At 42.1% G+C, this 22645-nt stretch overlaps 1 protein-coding gene across 3 annotated transcripts; it reads right to left on the reverse strand.

Moving 5' to 3' along the window:
- Nucleotides 1-2319: 2319 nt before the first annotated feature.
- On the reverse strand, nt 2320-22231 carry CYSLTR1 (cysteinyl leukotriene receptor 1). 3 transcript variants are annotated; one of them, XM_061598877.1, is made up of 3 exons: nt 21930-22231; nt 9253-9365; nt 2320-8015 (listed from the first exon to the last, which is right to left on the reverse strand). In XM_061598877.1, the coding sequence occupies exon 3, from the start codon at nt 7978-7980 to the stop codon at nt 6910-6912; it is 1071 nt and encodes a 356-aa protein (XP_061454861.1). In that variant the 5' UTR covers nt 7981-8015; nt 9253-9365; nt 21930-22231; the 3' UTR covers nt 2320-6909. The 3 variants fall into 3 exon arrangements, 2 of the variants coding, with proteins under 2 accessions (XP_061454861.1, XP_061454860.1); XM_061598876.1 differs by lacking the exon at nt 9253-9365; XR_009759318.1 differs by lacking the exons at nt 2320-8015; nt 9253-9365 and adding an exon at nt 21011-21409.
- Between the last annotated feature and the right edge of the window lie 414 nt (nt 22232-22645).

The following is a 22645-nucleotide window of genomic DNA, read 5'->3' on the forward strand; positions in this document are numbered from 1 at the left end:
ATCATTAGCTACATACTGGCCACACAAAAAGTCAAAGGTTTCTGCACACACAGACACACACACATACCACACACATCTCTCCATCCATTATTCAAGCAAGCCAGAGGCATTATCACAATTCAAGGATCCAGCCTGCCAAAAGCACTCAAGGAGGATGTGGAACAGGGCCAGTGGTGAGGGTTGTTGCCTGAGGGGAGTCCAGAGGGCCCGGTATAGAGGCCTGGAGGGCCACATTTAGTTTCCAGGCCCGAGGTTCCAAATCCCAGATGCAGATCCATTGGCTCTTCTAGTCCCAGCAGCTCCTGAATTCCCTACTACCTTTCTGGGAGTAAACTGGTCTGTCAATTTTTGCACTCTCTCTCCTTTTTTCCTTTTCTTCACTCAGCTATTGCAGACCTCATGCAGCATTGCTAAATGAGAATCTCACCAAGCAGCAGTACGGCAAATTCCATTTCTGATTCGTCTCATTTTGATTGTGCCCAGTTTTGCTGGATAAGTACAAAGAGCTACAAACAACAGAGCTTTCCTTGCTGATCTTATCATTTATGCTCATTTTACAAGCCCCCCTCCCAAGTGGGGGTAGGTGGGATGGAAAAAAGGCTACATACAGATATTTCTATTCAACACAAAGACAAAATGGACATGACACATTTTTACATTCATGTTACTTTGACAAAACGCTGTAGCTTACAACAATAATACTGGCAATTAGAAACTCACTTTTTAAATTAATACTTTGTATAATTGCAATTACTGAGGCTGGCTAGCTTATTTCTGGGGGAGATGTCCAGCTCCTTGTCTGTTCTCCTTACTCGGGCTAAACAAGACAGTGTCCTGGATCACACATCACTTTAAACCATAGTTAAACTAAATTAGGGTTTAAAGGTGAATTTACAGCATGCCGATGCAAACTACTAAAATCATGGTCTCTTTGCTCTGCCTTCGCTCCTGCCGTGCTGCTGAGAACGAAGCCATGGTCTGACTTAGCATTCCATCTAACCCTGGGTTTGTGGTCTGTTTCTCTTCAAATGAAGCATGAACTGTCCTTGGTTTCCCGCTCATGGTTTGTTTGGGGAAAAACAAACCATAAGCCTGGGTTCTTCAGACACAACATTAAGACAGACTATGACTTAGCTTCAGCAACAGCACGGGAGGAGTGAAGCACCCACGATTTCACATTGCAAGCTCACCTTTAGACCATAGTTAAGTTTAACAGTGGTTGAAAGTTAACCACACTTAATTCTGTGCCCTGAAGTGCAGGTTTTTTTTTTTTTTATTAAACCAACACTGATTGTCGGGGTCAATTTGATTGAGAACTCTAGAATGGGGGGGTAGGGGAATTTAACCCTTTGCTCCTCACTATGGTTACAATTTTGATTGAGCCCTCTCCCCTCCACTGGCAATTTGCGTATGGAACAAAATTCCCATTCACTCAAATGGAAGTTTTTCTCCTGCAAATTCCTGGCATATGAAATGATGGGATGGTTAACGCCTTAACCCTCAGGCGAGAAGTCTAATCCAGGCTGGGGGCCCCACACTAACAAATGTATGCTTAAAATCCTCCTACATTAGATACGTAGCTAAAGCATTGTCTAGTTCGGGCATCAAAACCCAGATTGCTCCTCAGTTACCCAGTTGGGTGGGCACTGGCTCTCGAAGAGATGAGCCTCTTTACTGAAAATAATGCTTAGCCACATTTAATAGCACTATTCAAGTAGATGGCATAAGGAAAAGGGATGTCACTGGCTCCTGTACAACTTTGAAATCCCTGCTTCTTTGGGGATTCAGAACACACACTCCTCTCTTTCCCACCTCCCTGTTTTGTCAAGCTGCATTAATTCCCACCATGGCAAATGTTTACATTTCCCACTGGCACTGCAATTAATAACGTCTTGAAAATTTGCCCAAAGGCCTCGCTGGGTGATCCCACGTCTGTTTACTTTAGTCCGCCAGCAGCTGCAAGGCTGCATTTTCCGCTTGCTTCTCCACTGTAACCTCCCAAGCGCTGAAAGAATGTATGCATTTTCCCACTGGCTGTTTCTCTCTCTCTCCCCCACCCCCAGTTTGCTCAGATTAGTGTCAGCCTCTGACATCTCCCTCTTTGGCAGTCCCATGGGGGTTTACAAGGATGCCAACAATGCTGCTGTGCCTGATCAGCTCAACTTGGGGTGCGGGAAGCAGGTACGAGCCTAGGAAGTTGCCTTTTACTGAGTCAGACCATTGGTCCATTTAGCAGAGTATTGTCTGCCCCTTGACTGACAGTGGCTCTCCAGGGTTTCAGACAGGGGACATTTCCAGCCCTACCTGGAGATGCTGGGGATTGAGCCTGTGACCTTCTGCGTTAAAGCAAATGCTGTACCATTGAGCTACAAGGATTGCTGCTTTTTAGTGTTTTGTCTAGCAGACAGAATTGGAGTCTGGCAGCAAGAAGGGTCTAGCTCCGCTCTCAATCCCGCTTCTTGGCTGCCCCCTTTAAAATGTACTGACCGGCGGTGAGAACAATGCTGTAGCTAGGATAACCTGAAGTTCTGTTCATTAGGAACTTTGCTTATTTTTACATTTTGTATTGGTGGGGTCCACAATCCCTGCGGAAGCAGAAGCGGGCCCTTCATGGAAAAGGGCGCTAGAGCAGCTGCTTTGCAGATTTAATCCTCGGCATCTCCAGGTAGGGCTGGGAGTGTCCCCTGCCTGAAACCCTGGAGAGCCACTGCCAGTCAGAGTAGACAGTACTGAGCTAGATGGACCATTAGTCTGACTCAGAACAAAGCAGCTCCATATGTGGGAAAGGGCTGTAGCTCAGTGGTAGAGTATCTGCCTTGCATATAGAAGGTCCCAAGGTCAATCCCTGGCATTGCCAGGTAGATCTGGCAGAGACCCCTGCCTGAAATCCTGGCAAGCCACTGCCAGTCAGAGTAGACAACACTGATCTAGATGGACCAATGGTCTGACTCAGTATAAGGCAGCTTCCTATGTTTATTTATTTATTATTCATTTATTATTTGATTTATATCCTGCCCTTCCCCCCAGCAAGAGCCCAGGGCAGCAAACAAAAGCACTAAAAACACTTTAAAATATCATAAAAACAAGACTTTAAAATATATTAAAACAAAACATCTTTAAAAACATTTTTTTAAAAATCTTTAAAAAAAGGTTTTAAAACACACACACACACATATTTTTTAAAAAAAGGTTTAAAAACATATTAAAAAGCAATTCCAACACAGATGCAGACTGGGATAAAGTCACTACTTAAAAGGCTTGTTGAAAGAGGAAGGTCTTCAGTAGGTGCCGAAAAGATAACAGAGATGGTGACTGTCTAATATCTAAGGGGAGGGAATTCCAAAGGGAAGGTGCCACAAGACTAAAGATCCGCTTCCTGTGCAGAACAGACCTCGTGATAAGATGGAGACCCTCCCCTGCAGAGTGCAGTGATCAACTGGGTATATAAGGGATGGTCTTTCAGGTATTCTGGTCCCAAGTTGTATAGGGCTTTGTACATCAAAACTAGAACCTTGAACTTAACTTGGTAGATAATAGGTAGCCAATGCAATTCTTTCAGCAGTGGGGTGACATGTTGACGATACTCTGCCCCAGTGAGCAGTCTTGCAGGTGCATTTTGCACCAGCTGCAGCGACCTTGGAGATAGGATCAGAACCACTGTAAAACAGTGCCTGCAATACCCATCTCACCAAGTTGGCCCAGAAGGATACCATGGTCAATGGTATAAAAAGCCGCAGAGAGCCCAAGTAAGAGTAACAGGGTTGCACTCCCCCTGTCTTTCTCCTGATAAAGGTCATCCATCAGGGTGGCCAAGGCCGATTCAGTCCCATAACCAGGCCTGAACCCAGACTGGAATGGGTCAAGATAATCTGTTCCTCATCTCGGCCTCCCTGATCTTAGTTCAAGGCTCTAACCACACCAGGTCTTAATTCTCCACTGGTTTCAGGAGTTGTTATGGCTGTGCAGTACCTGCCTGGAGATACTGTGTGCATTTCAGCCAATGCAAAGAGAGTGCAAGAGGTGTTTAAATGTGGCACCTGCCATGTGGAGCACTGCTAGCGAGAAGGGTCATAACTCAGTGGCGGAAGACATGGTTAGCATGCAGAAGACCCCAGGATCAATCCTCAGCATCTCTTGGTAAGGCTGGGAGAGGCCCCAGTCTGAAAACCTGGAGTGTTGCTGCCCGTCAGTGTAAAGAACACTGAGCTAACCCAATCAGCTGATAATACGAAAAGGAGAGGAAAAAAAGTCTCCACTCCATTTCTCTAGTGGTGGAAGACGCTTTGCTCCGATTTTTTTTAGTGGGAGGGTGAATCGTCACTCTCTGCTACTCCCCTTTCCCCGCCCACTGTCCCTCCCGTGAATTCCATTCCATTTCCTATGGTTTACCCAACAGCTGTGCTCAGAAGAGCCACACCATCATTTTTATTTGCGCACATCTGTAACATTGTACACACAAAGCAACAGAATTATATGCTCTGTTCATCCTGGGGTAGTTTCCACATTTGCCATCTACTGCAAACTGAACTTTATACTGTGAGTTTCCATGGCTGTTCCCCAACATTGGGATTTGTTTTTTTAAAAAGCTGCTGCAAATATTTTGAACTGATGTCTTTGCTGTCTGTTTGCTGTACTAATGTGACTGAGAAACTGACTAGAACTGTCTTTGCTGGGGGGAGGGGTAAAATGCTAGCTAACAGGGGAGGGACGGAGGGAGGGGAGACTACCAACCAAAGCCAGTGCCCTCAGCATCAGCAGACAAGAGGTGCCTGATGGTTCACTTTGCTAGTATGTAACTGACCAGGCGGGCAGGCAATCTCCGCCTTCTTTGTCTTTTGCAATTGAATGCAAGTCTGCAGAGCCATCAAATTTGCAACAGGGCACACTCTCTGCAGCCTAAACAAACCAAAGATACTGTGTGGTTGATGGCTCTGAATCATAAATACAAAGAAGCAGCAATAATTGAGGAGAGCCCTATTGCACTATTGCACTTCAGTGTTAACTGTACTTTCTTTCCCAGGTTGTATTGTGGCTTTTAGAGGAGGGGTCAAGTGCATGCCCAGTTCCCTAGTAACCAGAGGGAGTGTAACTGCAAGATCAGAGGCAGGGGCCACTAGGAAACAGAGTGTTTGGTCCTTAATAAAGGAACATATATTGTGTAAATGCAAATAATAATGATTTGCAGCTGCCATTAAGCACCAACTGTGGATGGTGCAACTGTGAGGAAGGTAAAAGCAGAGTATTTGCTATGAAGAAATGCTCCCATGTAGATGAGCCCTAAGTATCCTGGATGGTAGGATTAAAGCTGGGGTGGGTGAGGAATACACACTCGTGGTTAAAACAACTTCCTTCCCTGCAATATAAGTTTCTGGAGGAAGAAAAGGAAAAAAGACCTCACTGCCCTCCAGCCATAGATGTAAACTATTCAGGGTAGGGATTGGCAGTCATCCCCTAAACTAGAGCTCTCTAACACTACAGAGAGAGGCCATGGGAGAGATTTGTCCTTTCCCTCACTCTCCCTATGAAATCTGATCTGCACGGTAAGGCTCTTGTTCCAGGTTGTCTGGAGAGACCCAGATAGGGGCACTCTCTTTAGGGCAGAAGGGGGAGCTTGTCTCCTTCCCAGTGGTGGACTGCTAGCCCCTCATTCCTGATCACTGGCCATGCTGGCTGAGGCTGATGCGAGTGGGAGTTGGATACCAGCATCCTCTGGAGGGCTACAGATTCGCCTTCCCTGTGTTAGGAGCTGGGGACACACAGCACTATTTTCTTGCAGATCTCACTTGCTTCTTATAGAACAGCCAGTTGCTAATGTTTTCCCTTTTTGTAAATACTCTAAACTCCGTACTCTGTAGCACAGCATTTCCCAGACTTCAGGCAGATGATTCCTCCCCACCTGCTTTTGTTGGTCAGTTGCACACGCAACAACTTTTTCATGAAAGTGGGAGGCACACTTAACTCTTACAACTTGGGGGAAAAAGTTTCCTTTTGGCATGTGAAAGGTTAACGTTACCCATTCTCAGAGGAGGTCATTTACCAGCCACTTCCTGATGACTAGGCCATGATGATGATTGTTGCACAAGGATGAATTGCACTGTCTTAATTTAACTTGCAACAAACCGTTGTCTTAGCCCTAGTTTGCCCTTCAGCATTGACTCCACACAAACATTTCTTGGCAAGTTCCTTGTGTGAGACACTAAGAGTGGCTAGCGAGATGGGGCGGGGCCACATTGCCAGCCTCCCGCCAATGGCATTGCTGCTGCTTACCAGGATGGTGCAGGGATTGGGCAAGGTGTTGCTGAGGTTGGGGAGAAGTGGAAGCCCCAGTAGCACAAATCCACAATGTTGATGTTCTACCTGCCAGAGGCTGTATGCTTCTGAATGCCAGTTGCTGGGAATCACAATGGAGGAGAGCCCTATTGCACTCAGGTCCTGCTTGGGGAGCTTCCCAAGGGCATCGGGTTGGTCCCTGTGAGAACAGGATGTTGGACCAGATGGGCCACTGGCCTGATCCAGCAGGGCTCTTATGAATAGGTGAGCCTCTGGCATAATCCAGCAGGCTCTTATGTTCTTATGTCCCACCCATGTGCCGTCACAGCCCTGACCTCTATATGCCTACCTCACAGGGTTACTGTGTGGACAAACTAGAGGGAGGAGAGAACCATATACACTTCACTGAGATTTTGGAGGAAAGGTGGGATATAAATGTGGCAAATATATAAGAGAAATCCTCTCACACATCAGTTAAACCATCATTGCATACAGGATACGCAACTGAGGCATAGGATTTGCACCTCGAATTGGTATGACTGCTGAAAAGGTATTGGCATGAGTCCAGGGGCCATGCCTGTACCGGGTTGCCTTGCATTACCACACTCATAATTTAAGAAATACAGCCTGTCAGTTCTTCTAGCTTCCTGCTATATCAGGGCTGCGGCAGCTTCTGCAAAGGCAATTTCTGCAAAGAAATTCCATCTCTTTTTTTGCCTTCTCTTTAGCTGGCTTGTCATCTAAGTTCTTTAAGGACATCCTGTTCCTGTGCGCCTGTAACACACTGGAGGCTGATCCCTTTCGAAAGGTAGAAAGCCTTTTACGGAAGTTGCCACCAGAGAAGAAATAGAGAAGTGGATCGAAGCAACAATTGAAAGCTGCCAAGGAAAGCGTTATCACCACCCATTTCTGCATATAGAGGGTATCCTCACAGCTGGCATTCTTCCTCATCATGACATGAATGTGGACTGTGCGTTGGACATGATAGGGAGTAAAGCTCAGCAGGAAGGTCATGGTGACAATGATGATCATCCAGACAGCTTTTCGACGGGCGGCTTCTTTCTTATGCATAGAATTTTTCCGTAAGGTCCTTATGATCAGGGTGTAGCAGATGGTGATGGTGATAAAGGGAAAGATGAAGCCAACAAATAATGCAATGTAATGCAAGACCACCACCTTGGTCATTTCATCAAATGATGGGGGCTCGAAGCATTTGGTCTTGTTGCTCTTCTTGTCTGTGTATTCTCCTCTCATCAAAAATGGTGAGCCTGTCAGAGTCACAAAGATCCAAATGGCTCCGCAGACCAGCATGGCTTTTTTCTTTGTTACAAACCGGAGGTTCTGGATGGGGGAAACAATGGCAATGCAGCGGAAGAAGCTCATGGCCGTCATGAACAGGATGCTGCAGTACAAGTTGACGTATATGGTATACGAGCTGATCCGGCATAAGATGTCGCCAAAAAACCAGTTGCCCTTGTGAACATAGTATACCACCCGTAGAGGCAGTGTACATACAAACAGCAGGTCAGAAGTAGCAAGATTGAGCAAGTATATCTGGAATGCTGTTTTCTCCTGGTACACCCTTATAAGGATGCACAACACAAAGCCATTTCCTAAAAAACCTAATACAGAGATTATAGAGTACATTGTAGTGTATACTTGATTCCGGAACTCATCAATGGTGGCATTGCAATTCACGTTTCTCATCATGTTTTCACCAGGAGTCACAAAATCCAATTCAGATCCTACAGAGCAAACATGGGAGAAGGGGTGGGGGAGGAAACAGAATTAGTTGTTCAAAGCGTTCCATTTTTAATGCAACTTTTACAAGTGCTGACTCTGAAGGGGATGGAGTTATTTATTATTTATTTTTATTTATTGAATTTCTTAGTCACCTATCTGGCTGGCTATCCAGCCACTCTGGGCGACGTACAAAATAAACATACAAATACAATAAGCATTAAAAATCTGGAAACAAGAATAATAAAATGTAGCCCACCCCAAAAGCCTGACTGAAGAGCCAGGTCTTCACGGCTCGGCGGAAACTCATTAAGGAGGGGGCCTGGCGGAGATCATTTGGGAGGGAGTTCCACAGGGTGGGGGCCACAATTGAAAAAGCCCTCTCTCTAGTCCTCACCAGTCTGGCTGTTTTGACTGATGGGATAGAGAGAAGGTCTTTTGAGGCTGATCTTGTTGTACGGCATGGCTGATGATGCTGGAGTCGCTCCTTCAGATAGACTGGGCCGAAACCGAATAGGGATTTAAAGGTCAAAACCAACACCTTGAATTGGGCCTGGCAAGCAACTGGTAACCAGTGCAACTCTTTTATAAGATTCCAATTCAACTAGTAGGCCCCATATTAAAAATCAGATCTTAGACACTGATGATCTGAGCAAGCTAGTAGAGATCTCGTTCCAGGTGTCCCTGGATGTGAAGAAGAAATCGGGGAGGGGGATTTAGAAACATATTTTGTCTTTGCCACACCCAGTCACATAATCAGATCATTCAGTTAAAGACATGTTGGTTTCAAAAGGTTTCCCTCCCATTTCATTGTTGCGGTTTTAAAAAAATTGCAACAATTGCAACTGATTAAAAAATCATTTTTGAAATGCATATCCTTATCAAACGTCCACCTTACAGAAAGCATTTAAACCACATTTAAAGGCCACCCTGTGACGCCCTTCCCTGGCTCTCCCTGTCAGGTTCCTACCTGCTCGTGGCTACTGCCTTTCACTAGGCACCACCAGGGACTCCACCAGTCCGGACTGTCCTTTTTTATGGTTTCTCTCTCCACTCTAGCACAGATCTCAATAGATCCCCCTGCTAGGCAGCACCACCAGTCACGTTCTACAACCAATGTTCCCAGAGACCTTGCCTGAGTCTCTCTATCCGGTTATATTTGTGACTGTGTGCCTATGCTGTTCCCAACCCCCTTGTATCACTGCAGATAACTCATAACTCAGGGTTGCTCTAGATACTTACGAATGTTATAATCTCCTCTTCACTGCTGCCACCATTTGTTACTGTTTCCCTTCAGCCTTGGTCATTACCTTACCCTCCCTTCTGGTCCATGAAACCCCAGCCAAGGATCAGGCCTTCGGTAAACCAAATATAGCATTTATTAAATAACATTAATAACAAGATAACTTTGATAATGATCTACAAGCTTATGGTTTCATCTATTACTGTGATATTTGACTTATTACTAATCCGAACTCCACCTCCCTCTTTCTCCACACTCTCCTGACATACACCAACTCACACCAACCTCCAAACTCCACCAAAACAACCCACTAACGTCCACACAACACCTCTCAAACAACCCACCCAGATTCAACTGTCATCCTTCCATTTATACTCTCAGCCATCCTAACACTCAGCCAATCATCCAGCATTCTACTGCTCATTTACTCCCCCCTCCTCTTTCATTCCACTTACCATGTATCTTCTATACAAACAGCACTTACCATATTTACATTAATACAGGAACATCACACCCCCCCCCAAAGAATTCTGGCAACAGTAGTTTGTTAAAGCTGCTGGGAATTGTAGCTCTTTGAGGGATAAAAAACAGATCCCATATTTGTTGGGGGGTGTACTTTAAATGTGCTATAAATTTAATGGTGTGTATGCAGCTGGACTTTTGAAACAAAGAAAAAACACTTCCCCCTCCCCTTTTGGAACAATTGTTTCTCTGATATGCAGAGGTATGCAGATTTAAATGATGGATTAACCAATTAATTGATTAAAGCTCATACAGTTGATCAACTTTCAGGCGATAACCTGAGCAATGATGAACTAGAATAATAGAATCATAGAATAGTAGAGTTCGAAGGGGCCTATAAGGCCATCAAGCCCAACCCCCTGCACAATGCAGGAATCCAACTTAAAGCACACCCGGCAGGTGACTGTCCAGCTGCCTTTTGAATGCCTCGTGTTGGACAGCCCACCAACTCCCTAGGTAGCTGATTCCATTGTCGTACCAGATTTTCCTGATGTTCAGCTGAAATCTGGCTTCCTGCAACTTGAACCCATTATTCTGTGTCCTGCACTCTGGGATGATCGAGAAGAGATCCTGGCCCTCCTCTGTGTGACAATCTTTCAAGTATTTGATGAGTGCTATGTTTTCTAGGCTAACATGCCCAGTTCTTTCAGTCTCAAAGGGCTTTGTTTCCGGTACCCAGACCATTCTTGTCAGGTGGGATTACTCTCTGAAAGCAGTTTTGGGCTAATGAGCTGTACCAATCCTGACCCTGTTCTGAGCTGAAAATCTCCTGAGTGAGTTAGCACAATAGTCCGCCAAGCAGAGCCCGGGAGGAAAAAAAACTTCAGTTCACATTTGAATGCAAAACTGTGTAATTCACTATTCCTGAACATAGCACAGCTGAGCAAAGCACAGCTCCTTCAAAACTGGCTCTTCTCTGAATTTTGTAATGGAGTTCTTCAAGCAACAAGTGTACAAAAATGTATATATTATGGGAAATGTGTGCATATATTAGGAGAAAATGCATATACTGTTTGGCTTTCAAAAAAGCCTTGTATTAGGGGGAAATGGCTTGCAAAATTGTGTATTTTAGGAGGAATACACACCCAATTGCTGATCACTTTTCATGCTGACCATTTAAAAAAAATAAAATTCCACACTGGTGTGGGAATGTGGCAAACTGAACTTGAGATTGGAAAAATTAGAAATTGAGAAAAATTAAATTGGACAGAAACCCAAATTGACTGATTCATCCATCCTTTCTTAAAATAAGATTTCCTGGACAGAAGCTCATGCATTCTGCCTTGTATTCTGCCCAGCTGACCACTTATATATAATTTCTGTTGGCACGGCAGATTGCTTGACAACCAGAAGGGGGCAATCCTGCTTAAAAAGAAGACTCTGCTTTGCAAATGAGAAGAACTGATCGTTTCCTTTTTGTGTGTGTGGCTCCATCTGGAGAGCAGCATGCTTCATTTCCAAACTGGGAACTTGGGGAGAGTCTTATCTGATCAAAGGTGTCTAGTTTTGCTTTGTGCACAGGATGATTATTGACCTTTTGACGGTCCTCTGTTAATTCATGGCCACAGAGTTTATTTTTGGGACCAAGCTGCAATGAAAATAAACTTCTGTGTAAAGGTGTTTAAGACTGGGAAGCCTGTCAGCCAGTTGGGACTGCAGCACTAAAAAGCAGCATGCAATGTCCTGTGCCATCATTCTGGGCACCAAGGGCCACTGGGAAGTTGAACCCCCTGAATCACAGCAAGGGCCATTGGCCAAGAAAGCAGCAGCAGCCCCTCACCCTTTGCCAGAAAGAAGTTTCATAAGAATTTAGCAATTCGAAAAAAAACCCTAGTGCCTGAGTTTGATTTTTGCCTCCTCCCTTTCAATTGTTTTTTCTTTTGTGTCGAGACTTTTAGACTGTAAACCTGATGGCATGCACCATCTTGTGACTGATGGTTGTAAGCTGACCTGGCACCTTTGCTTGCTGCAGGGCATGGTAAAAACACTTTAAATAAATAAATATAAGGGAATATGCACCCTAAACATCTGGATTGGCTGGAAGTGCTAAAACTGTAAACCTGGGGAAGGGCCATAAGAGTACATGCTTTGCAAACTGACAAGGTTAATAATATTATTACTATTTAATAATAATAATAATAATAATAATAATAATAATAATAATAATGGCTTATTAGTTGTTTGTTTCCCAAAGGTCTCTAAGTGACTCACAGCACATTAAAAACATAAATATAAATACCTAACACCATAAAACAGAACAAACAACTACCATAATAGCCACAGGAAGCTTAGCAAGTTCAATTTCTGGCATCTCCAGGTACAGCAAAGAAGGACTAGCATGGACAGTACCAACCCAGGTGGACCAGTGTTCAGCTCTCTCTGTTCCTAAACATGATCATCAGTATTTAGAGGTATCTGGATGTAGCCTGAAGGTTTTATATGTTACATCCTGATTTGATGCACCATTTCAAAGAAATCAGATAAAGACTTGCACAGGCAGAAACCAAACCCAAACCACAAACTGTCATTAGAAGTATGGGTGTAGCTGCTTGGACAAGCCCCAAAGTATTTATTTCTAATTGTTATATCACTTAGGGAAATGATGAATTTGGACAGTGATCTTGTTTTGGCTTAATCAGGAGTAAGTGCTGTCGAGTTCAGTGGGGCTCCTCCCCAGGTGAGTGTGAGCAGAATTGCAGGCTTTTGCACGTGAAAGGAGTTGGGCATTCTCGCTATCTAAGTTCTCAGCTGAAGCTGACTACCTACCTGTAGTTGTGGGACTCTGAACCCCACAAGCCTGGTTTTGATAGTGGGAAAGAGATAGCACCAATCTTAGAATGGTCATTTGTAGATTGTGACATCTTAGATTTGGAATGGGGGAGAAGTTTGATTCAATATGAAAACCAAAACACTGCCCTTCAAAATTACCTGATTTTTGCAACGCAGTTCACCAACCAAATAATGTTTATAAAAATGCATATATTAGGGGAAATGTGTATACAAATGAATATACTAATGAAATTAAAATACAAAAATGCATTATATGATGAGAAATTGATTTGCAAAAATATGTATATTATGCAAAATCTCATAGAAAATGTGTTTCTTAGGAGAAATTCGCACTAAAATCTGAAGAATTTTCATGAGGGTTTAAAAAAAATCACAAATTGCTGCAGAATCCTGAAGAACTAAATTTAAGATTGGAAAAATGAGAAATGGAGAGAGCAGAAACTGACAGATCCATCCCTATCTTAGAGGCACCATCACTCTGCACAACCATGTTAGCAAAATTTCACTAAATTTTTCACTAAAAGAAAGTAATCTGTCTGATACAGAGAATTTTGACAGAAACAGAAACCAGAGTGGCACTTGCTGATGTTCACTTGTTTGTCCCGTGTTTGGAACTGAAATCAACCCAGCGAATGGAGTTAGTATTCACTGTTATCACTTTCAGTCTGCAAACAATGTGTAATTGATAATACCCCTCTTTGCACTATGTTTCCATTGAAATGAATGGGGTGTAATAATGTAACGACAATGCAACTTACATAATTTACATAATTAATTATGTAATTAAGTTGTAGAATTTTGCAGCAGCAGACTGTGTGACAAATGACATCGGCTTTTGACAGAAGGCAACCTGCAAGTGGAACAGCAATACAACTGCTTGCAACGAATATAGGGCAGAATGGAAAGTGACACCTCCTTGCAGCCCTACCTGCAAATGTTTTGCTGTTTCCATTGGAGCAAGTCTCATGTTCTGAAAGAGAGCAAACAATTGCTCCAACCACATTGCAGCCAGGGATTTCTTTACCGGAATTACTGCTTCTGATTGTGGTTAGGTACTTCTTGGAACAGACTCGGAGCACAATTTCAAAAAGGAGTAGTCGTGGAACCTAAGCCGCATTGGCACTACACATTTAAAGCAGAATTATACTAATTAAAACAGTCATGGCTTCCCCTAAAGCATCCTGGGAACTGCAGTTAGGGGCGCTGAGAATTGTTAGGAGACTGCTTTTCCTTCAGAGAGCTACAATGTCCAGAGTTGCCAGGGAAGAGGGACTGGTTGTTAAACCACTCTGAGAATTGTCACTCTATGAGGGGAAATAGGGGTCTCCTAATAACTCTCAGCAACCTAAACAAACTACAGTTCCCAAGTTCCTTTGGGGGAAAGCATGAGCATTAAAAGTGGCATAATTCTGCTTTAAATGTATGGTGCAGATGTGGCCCTAGTAATTTCTTCCTAGAAGTGATATCATTTGGTTTGAAAGGATAGCCACCAAATCCTAGATGTCCTGCGTGATGGTTGGTGGTCACACAGAGAATGCAGTGGCTGGACAGGATTGTGTTCTTTGCCATCATTTTTCACACTGCAGAACTGAGTGGCCACACTTACATATTGCCCAAAAAGAGGAAATGCGTCACCCCCCCCGCAAAAAAGTGGTCAAAAGAGGACACAAATTTGCACAAAAGAGGAAATGAATAATCAAAAATGAGATAAAAGACACAGTTCTGCAAAACTTATGCTACTATATGCATTGATGCAAATTTCGGGAAAATGCCTATAATTTAAATAGAAATACACCTGACCATAGTGGGGGCTGGGGAAGGCTGTGTCCAGGTGAGCTGTGTCTCACCTCAGTCTGTCCTTCAGGTGCTAACTGATGATGGGCAACTTTAGGGCTCTGGTTGTCACTAGTTTGGACCTGGACAAGGCAGCCATTCAAACAGAGGGTTGTTCTCTCTAAATAGGACACAGCCAACCTGAGTCATTTAAAAATGATCTAAGATTAACCTGAGACAAGCTCTGACTCAAAACAAACACTAGATGCAGTAGATTTGGGTAAGCAAAGATAGTTTTTATCAGGAACATCTCTTAAAAATGGCAAAACATTTCCTGGTAGTTTTTAAAACCTTCCTGACTCTACTGACTATTTTAAAAGCATTTTATTGTATGGCTGTTTATTTCTGCTTGTTAATTTCCACTTCTCAGATCATGTCATATTGTTATTGTTATATCTCTAGTCTGATGTTATTGTTGTAAATTGATCTCAATCTAGGTTATCTGTTCTGGTTTTCCATTCGAAGCAGAGTGAGAAATGTTTTTACAATGAACCAAACACAATGTTTGTATCAGCAATTAATAATAAAAAAATGTTTTCTGATCAAATGAAGAAGCATTAGACAAGTAACAGAAATGAAAGAGGAAAATTATAGCTAAAATCAGAACAAAATAATTTCTTTTAAAAAAAAGGAATTATGCCATTTCTACGGTTATAAAAGACACTCCTAATAATTAAATGTTGTTATTATTATTATTATAAAACACTATTATTATCATTATAAAAACACTAAAACTCTAAAACATCATAAAAACCATATTTAAGAACACATTAAAACAAAACATTTCTTTTAAAAGCTTTAAAAACATCTTAAAAAGCGATTCCAACACAGATGCAAACTGGGATAAGGTCTCTGCTTTAAAGACTTGTTGAAAGTGGAAGATCTGCAGTAGGTGCCAAAATGATCAGAGATGGAGCCTGTCTAATATTTAAGGGGAGGGAATTCCAAAGAGGAGGTGCCACAGTGCTACAAGTCCACTTTCTTTGTTGTTCAGAATGGACCTCCTGATAAGATGGTATCTGCAGGAGGCGTTCACCTGCAGAGCACAGTGATCAACTGGGTATATAAGGGGTAAGACAATCTCTCAGGTATCCTGGTCCCTAGCTATATAATGCTTTGTACATCAAAACCAGAAGCTTGAACTGTACTTGATGCTACAGTCTTGGGTGTCTACAGAATGACTGAAAGTCGAGGCTTCTTCTTCTTTTTAATTGAATTGGTCAAGAAGATCAGGAACAAGAGGGAAGGGAAAAGGGAAACAATAGGTGGAGGGAATGGTGTAAGTAAAATATTTTTGTGTGTCATCTGGGCAAAGAGATGGGAGCCATCTGGCCAAATTAGACACAGCATTATTCACAAGACTGACCCTTGTATGGTTGCTTTTTTCTTTATTAAATAGCTGCGCTGCATAGGGTGGTGGCAATGAACATGGTGGAGACCAAAAGTTACAGCGTCTCCTCCTGTGTCATGTCGTGTGTCTGTGGAGAAATTTTGGCAGGACTGGTCTGAGGAGGAGGAAGTGTGGGATCTAGGGCAGAGGCCCAGTGGTCTTAGTGTGGTGGCTGAGGATGTTTATTTAGGCTCCAAAGAAAGGGATCCCAGGGAATGCAGTAATTATCGAACTATTGCCTTAATATCCCATGCAAGTAAAGTAATGTTCAAGATTCTACAGCAAAGGCTCTTACCATATATGGAGCGAGAAATGCCAGATGTCCAAGCTGGATTTAGAAAGGGAAGAGGCACCAGAGATTATATGGCAAACGTACATTGAATAATGGAACGGACCAAGGAATTTCAGAAGAAAATCACCCTGTGCTTTATAGACTACAGCAAAGCCTTTTACTGTGTAGATCATGAAAAACTATTGAATGCTTTAAAAGAAATGGGGGTGCCACAGCATCTGATTGTCCTGATGCGCAACCTATAGAATATGGAGAAATCAGTTGGTTCCCCATCGGAAAGGGTGTGAGACAGGGGTGTATTATATCACCCTATTTATTTAATCTATACACAGAACATATCATATGGAAAGAGGGATTGGACCAAGATGAAGGTGTGAAAATTGGAGGAAGAAATATCAATAATTTAAGATATGCAGACGATACCATACTACTAGCAGAAACCAGTAATGATTTAAAATGAATGCTGATGAAAGTTCAAGAGGAAAGCACAAAAGCAGGACTACAGCTGAATGTCAAAAAGACTAAAGTAATGTCAACAGAAAATTTATGTAACTTTACAGTGACAATGAGGACATTGAAGTCAAGGATTATCAATACCTTGGCACAGTCATTAACCAAAATGGGGACAATAGTTAAGAAAGAAGAAGGCTAGGACTGGGGAGGGCAGCTTTGGGAGAACTAGAAAAGGTCCTCAAATGCAAAGATATATCACAGAACACTAAACTCAGGATCATTCAAACCATGGTATTTCCAATCTCTATATATGGATGTGAAAGTTGGACAGTGAAAAAAGTGGATAAGAGAAAAATCAACTCATTTGAAATGTGGTGTTGGAAAGAGGCAAAAGGATTAAGCATTGGGAAGTGGTATTGCATAGTATGGGAAATAGCGCTGTCAGAGAAACTTACTCAACGTTTGAGAGTAGCAAGAGGACAAAAGAAAAAAGATAGTTTTGCTACAGAATGGTCGTGTTTTATTACACATACAAACAAAACATCAGCACCAATACAGGTTCCAATTGCCTTTAATAGCTTATGGTTACAATAGTTTCTCTGGAGATCTGGGATCTGTCCTCTTGTTAATTAATTATTATCTAAAACTGCCTAATAACCAATGTTAAGTAATTTGTACTGTATGTGGATAGTAATAGACTGAGTAGTACTTTTATATGTAATGTACTATTCTTTGCGTATATGGTTTCTGTATTATGTGAATATTTAATATTAAAAAAAAGATTATAAAAAAAAAGAAGTGTGGTGTTGGAGGAGAGCTTTGTGCATACCATGGACTGCGAAAAAGACAAATAATTGGGTGTTAGAACAAATTAAACCAGGACTGTCACTAGAAGCTAAAATGATGAAACTGAGGTTATCATACTATGGACATGATGAGAAGACATGATTCACTACAAAAGACAATAATGCTGGGAAAAACAGAAGGGAGTAGAAAAAGAGGAAGGCCAAACAAGAGATGGATTGATTCCATAAAGGAAGCCACAGACCTGAACTTACAAGATCTGAACAGGGTGGTTCATGACAGATGCTGTTGGAGGTCGCTGATTCATAGGGTCGCCATAAGTCGTAGCTGACTTGAAGGCACATAACAACAACACAATTTAGGCTCCAGCTTAGGGTTCCTGAGGTCAGTTGCTGGAGGCTGAGAAGCAGCAGGGAGAAGGGATTGCATTGCTGACAAGGTTAGGGAAAGCAGCCAGGCTTCTCACATTTATTCCAGGTGTGGCCAATACAGAGACGTTATATTGCCCACCAGTCATGGCTTCCCCCAAAGAATCCTGGGAAGTATAATATGTGAAGGATGCTGACAGTTGTTAGGAGACCCTTATTCACCTCATAGAACTACTGTTCCAGAGTTCCCTGGGAAGAGGGATTGATTATTAAACCACTCTGAGAACTATAACTCTGTGAGGGGAATAGGAGACTCCTAACAACTTTGAGAACCATTCACAAACTACACTTCCCAGGATTCTTTGGGGAAAGCCATGACTGTTTAAAGTGGAGTAGCAGTGGAATAAATGTATGGTGTGAAAATGGTCCTAGGCAGGGCCGACTCCAGACATGCTGGGGCCCTTGGGCACAAGCCAACCCTGGGCCCCAGCACTCCCCTTCCGCCATTCATGGCAGGATTGTTGCCACGGATCACATGGTGAGAGCTTCAGAGCCCCTGCCATTCCCTTGCTCAACCTACCTTTCTCGGCTGTGTTGTGTTGTTGAGAGTGCAACACTGCCCTTAACCAAGATGGCAGCTGAGGTTTCCCAAAGGGGCTGAAGCCTCTGCTGCCATCTTGGCTCATGGCAGGGATGTGGACGCATAGATAGATAAGGTAGATAAGACCAAGCAACAACTGCCACCTATTAACTGATAATTCTATTTTCATCCAATTTATTTTGCTGTACACCGCCCTGAGAGCTTGTTGCTATAGGGCGGTTTAAAAGCGTAATTAAATAAATAAATAAATAAATCCCATTCTAACCTCATTTTCCTTTCAGATGTTCCAGGCAGCACCAACTCTACCATTCTGTGATTCTATGACTGAGAGGAAACACAGCTCTGGTTTTCATTGAGACAATTTACAAGTTCGTCATGGCCCAGAACACTATTTAGCCAATTTATTCAGTTATGAGTTGAGAAAACCTCTCACACTGAGGAGATTTCAGCAAATGCATTCCACAGTCTTAGAAGGATGCTATCTAAATGTTCCTTTTAATTTAAGACACTGTATCTGTGGTGAGGAAGTGGCGAAATATATTCTGTATTATCTGTTCTAAGATTCCACAAATGAGTGATCTGTGCTCTCTTAAAAGGAATATTGAGAGTAAAAAAAGAAAGAGTGGAATATCTACTTTCTGATAACAACAAAGATCATTTGAATGGTGGTTTACTTTCCTTTGGCTGCTGTGAGATGGCAACAAAAGTATTTTAATGTGAAGGTGAAGACCCTCTAATCTCAGAAGGCTTTTCAGTAAAGATACTGTGGCCCTATAGGCTTGCAAGGCTTTAGTTTAGGTGGGGAATATCTGTGTCCTTTCTGCAGTTCTTGGACTCCAACTCCTACCAACCCTAGCTAGCCAGCCAGTCAGGGATGATGGGAGCTGGAGTCCAAAGATCCCTGGAGAGCTCCAATGTGCCAGTGAGGGCTTAAAGGCAATAGTTCTTTTCACTGTATTATCTGCCAACAACTGGTGTTCATAGAATCATAGAATAGTAGAGTTGGAAGGGGCCTATAAGTCCATCAAGTCCAACCCCCTGCACAATGCAGGAATTCAAATCAAAGCATTCCCGACAGATGGCTCTCCAGCTGCCTCTTGTATGCCTCCAGTGTCGGAGAGCCCAGTACCTGTCATTCAGTGGTATTGTGCCATAGTGGCCTACTGTGAACATGGAAGTTCTATATAGCTCTCATAATTAGTCATTGATAGAGGCTAGGGTCTATCTCAGTGGTGGGGAACCTGAGTCCCTACACATATTGTTACTCCACGCCATCTCCCATCAGCCTCAGGCAATATGGCCAAGGGTATAAGATTTTTTTTGAAGGAGAATCTTTTAAAATTAATTTCAAAATTATACCATACATACATATAACATCAACATTTTCAGTTCCTCCCTTCTCTCCCTCCCCATGGGATTAACAGTACACTGAAAAACAAATCCAATTTTGATCTCACCCTAACCCTTTCTCTTTACAGTATATCAAAAATCAGCTCAGGTAGATAAGACCAAGCAATAACTGCCACCTATTAACTGATAATTCTATTTTCATCCCATTCTAACCTCATTTTCCTTTCAGATGTTCCAGGCAGCACCAGGATAAGGCAAAATCTCTCCTGAAGCATACCACAGATGTACATAGGCACTTGAGGGTGAAAGCTGATTTTCATCGTCATTAACGGAACTGATAAAGAGTGTGAAGTGATGGAAACTCTAGTCTGGCAACATCTGGAGGGCTACAGGTACCCAACCCTGCTTTAGCTAATTTTGAATTGGTTTTATTTTGCTGGGTTCATTAGGTTCGCTGTTATGGCTGGTTGCATGACTGTAATGATGGCAATGTTTTTTTACAAATCTTTAGTATATGATTCCATTGCTTTTGGTCCTTCTAATCTTTTCCCAAAGTTGGACTACTAATAGTTTTGCTACCACCAATCATGTAATACAATAATCCAGCTTTGCATCAATGTACTCCTATACATTTCTAAGGGCACTTCTATCCCTGCTATTTCTTGAACTTCCTCAATATCTAGAGCCAAAACGTTTGAATAACTTATTTTTACCAAATATAATTTCTGCCTTATGATGTTTATGTCACCAGAGTTCTGATTTCCCTACTGGATAAATCTGTTTCAACCTCCATAGAGTCATGTACCATCTAGCTATTATTTTGCAAAAGTTTTCCAAAATATTTATATTCAATTTCACATATGTACTCTTTCCTCAATCTATATTACCATACCATCTCTGGAATTTCATTATTTGTATCAGCAGGCCAACTGTTACAATGCAGTTCCTCATTTCATTTACATTGATCAGTCTGTTGTATCTTTAGAGATAATTTTCTCATGTTAGCAGCTCTTCAAACTTAGTTTCAGCCTGTATTCTACTTTGGGTGCTTCCAGATGAGGGCTTAATATTGCAGATTAATCTTTCAGATATCGCAAATGGGTCATCAGTAACAGCATTTTATAACTTACTGGATTTTCCATGGAAAGGGTGAATCTGGATGAAATGGGGGAGGGGAGGAAATACGGACTAGCATTTTGGTGCCAATGACATCACATCTGTGGACTCTTTTTTTTTTTTACAATAATTTTTATTCAAATTTTCATAAAACATACAAAACAAAATCATAAAACATTCAAAGACAAAAAACAAAACAAAACAAAAATGATTAAACAAAAAAATAAAATGTTGACTTCCCATTTGTCGCAGATCAAATCAGTTATAGGTCTACAATATATAACAATCCTGTCTCTTAAATTATATTATAAAATCACTTTCCTCCAGTAGTTACCTTAATTAATCATCAAATCTCATAAACATTACTTTATTCTTTCTCAGGATTCTTTTGGGGAAGCCATATCCATTAAAGTGGGATAAGAGTGCTTAAACTGTATGGGGTAGATGTGACCATGATGTATTGTGAAGGATTCAAAATTATGGACAGTGGGCAACTGGTGCTCTGTGAGCTTCATTCAGGTGGTCAGCAGAGTGTCTGTATAATGCAATCAAACTCATACAGCATCTAGCATAGTGCATCACAAGATCTACAAGTAGAAAAATTTTCCATCAAGACCCTTAACAATTTCCAAGTGATCTGTGGGAGAAAAAGTTTGAGAACCATTGGAACTGGTATCTTTGCAGACTAAATTTCAGGCATTCAGCTATCTAGAAGTGAATGTCCTAGAGATGCCCACATCATTCTGCCCAGGGCCAGGATGAAGAGCCAAACAGAATATCTAAACATGCAAATTTCAATTGTCTTATCTTGACCCAATTAGAAATAGCGGTTAACACTTGATTTGGTAATGTGCTTCTGTTCTCAGAGAAATAACCAACAGAGAAAGCCGTGAACATGTCTTTTAGCTGAGATTGAAAAGATTTCTACCTGACCAGTACTTTGCTCATTGCATCACTTTGAGCTGTACATTTCAGTTGTCATACGACAGGAAAAATTTATGGCTCAGGTCCAATTATGTCTGTTGCAAGAACAAGCTGCAGAGAGGAGACCACCATCCCAACTGCCAAATTAATCCCAACTACAAAGCCTTTGAAAGGCTACGCTAGATTTGCTCGCACAAACATACTTTGTTTCAGTTTTAAATAGAACAACTTACGTGAGAAGCCTCAGGGTGGTTCCTTACATGTTTCTCGGCATCTTCAGGCAAAGTGGATAATCTCTGTGAAGGAGTCTTGCGCTAAATATATAACGTCAAGTTGTAAATATACCGCTGTTCTGAAATTGCTTTTAATCCCAGGCAAGTAACTTCCCTCTTTTAGAAAGAGAGAAATGTGGCTCCTGTTGAAGAAAAATGCCAGTGAGACGTAAACTAAATCTCTGAGGTTGTACAGGAAAGTATAAGTAGTTGGAATGCAAGAGCTCCTGCTTGCATCCCTGCTGGCTTCCAAATCTGTCACTGCTCAGTTAGCTCAGCTGCCCGCAGCTGTAAACTCCGTTTAAAATAAAACCTTCAAAGGTCCCACCCTAGATTCTTTAGTAAGGGAGGGGCTAAATCCTCGCAAGTTGGTAAAAACACAGATAACTCACTGTGTACTGCATGCTTAACCAAGTCTTGTTTTCAAAAAAGATTATATTGCAATCTGGCCTTAGGAACCAGAGTGCATTTGGGCTTCTCTGCCGAATATACCCATTCCTTCCTCTCAGTTGCTGTTCCCTTTATTATTGTTACTACTAGTAGTACTACTACTGTCTGGCAGTCACAAAAATGGTCACAGTTATGCTATCTTTCAAGATAGAGAGAAGTGATTATTTGAGGATACAAACCATGGGCTCAGACCGAAAAACCTGGTACTTCAGTAGAATCTGGGCTGA

Source organism: Rhineura floridana, chromosome 16 (genome assembly GCF_030035675.1).
Source record: "Rhineura floridana isolate rRhiFlo1 chromosome 16, rRhiFlo1.hap2, whole genome shotgun sequence".
In the NCBI taxonomy this organism is placed as follows: Eukaryota; Metazoa; Chordata; class Lepidosauria; order Squamata; family Rhineuridae; genus Rhineura; species Rhineura floridana.

Excerpts from the sequence above, each read along its gene's own strand:
- CYSLTR1 (XM_061598876.1), bottom strand. The coding sequence starts at position 7,980 with ATGATGAGAAACGTGAATTGCAATGCCACCATTGATGAGTTCCGGAAT.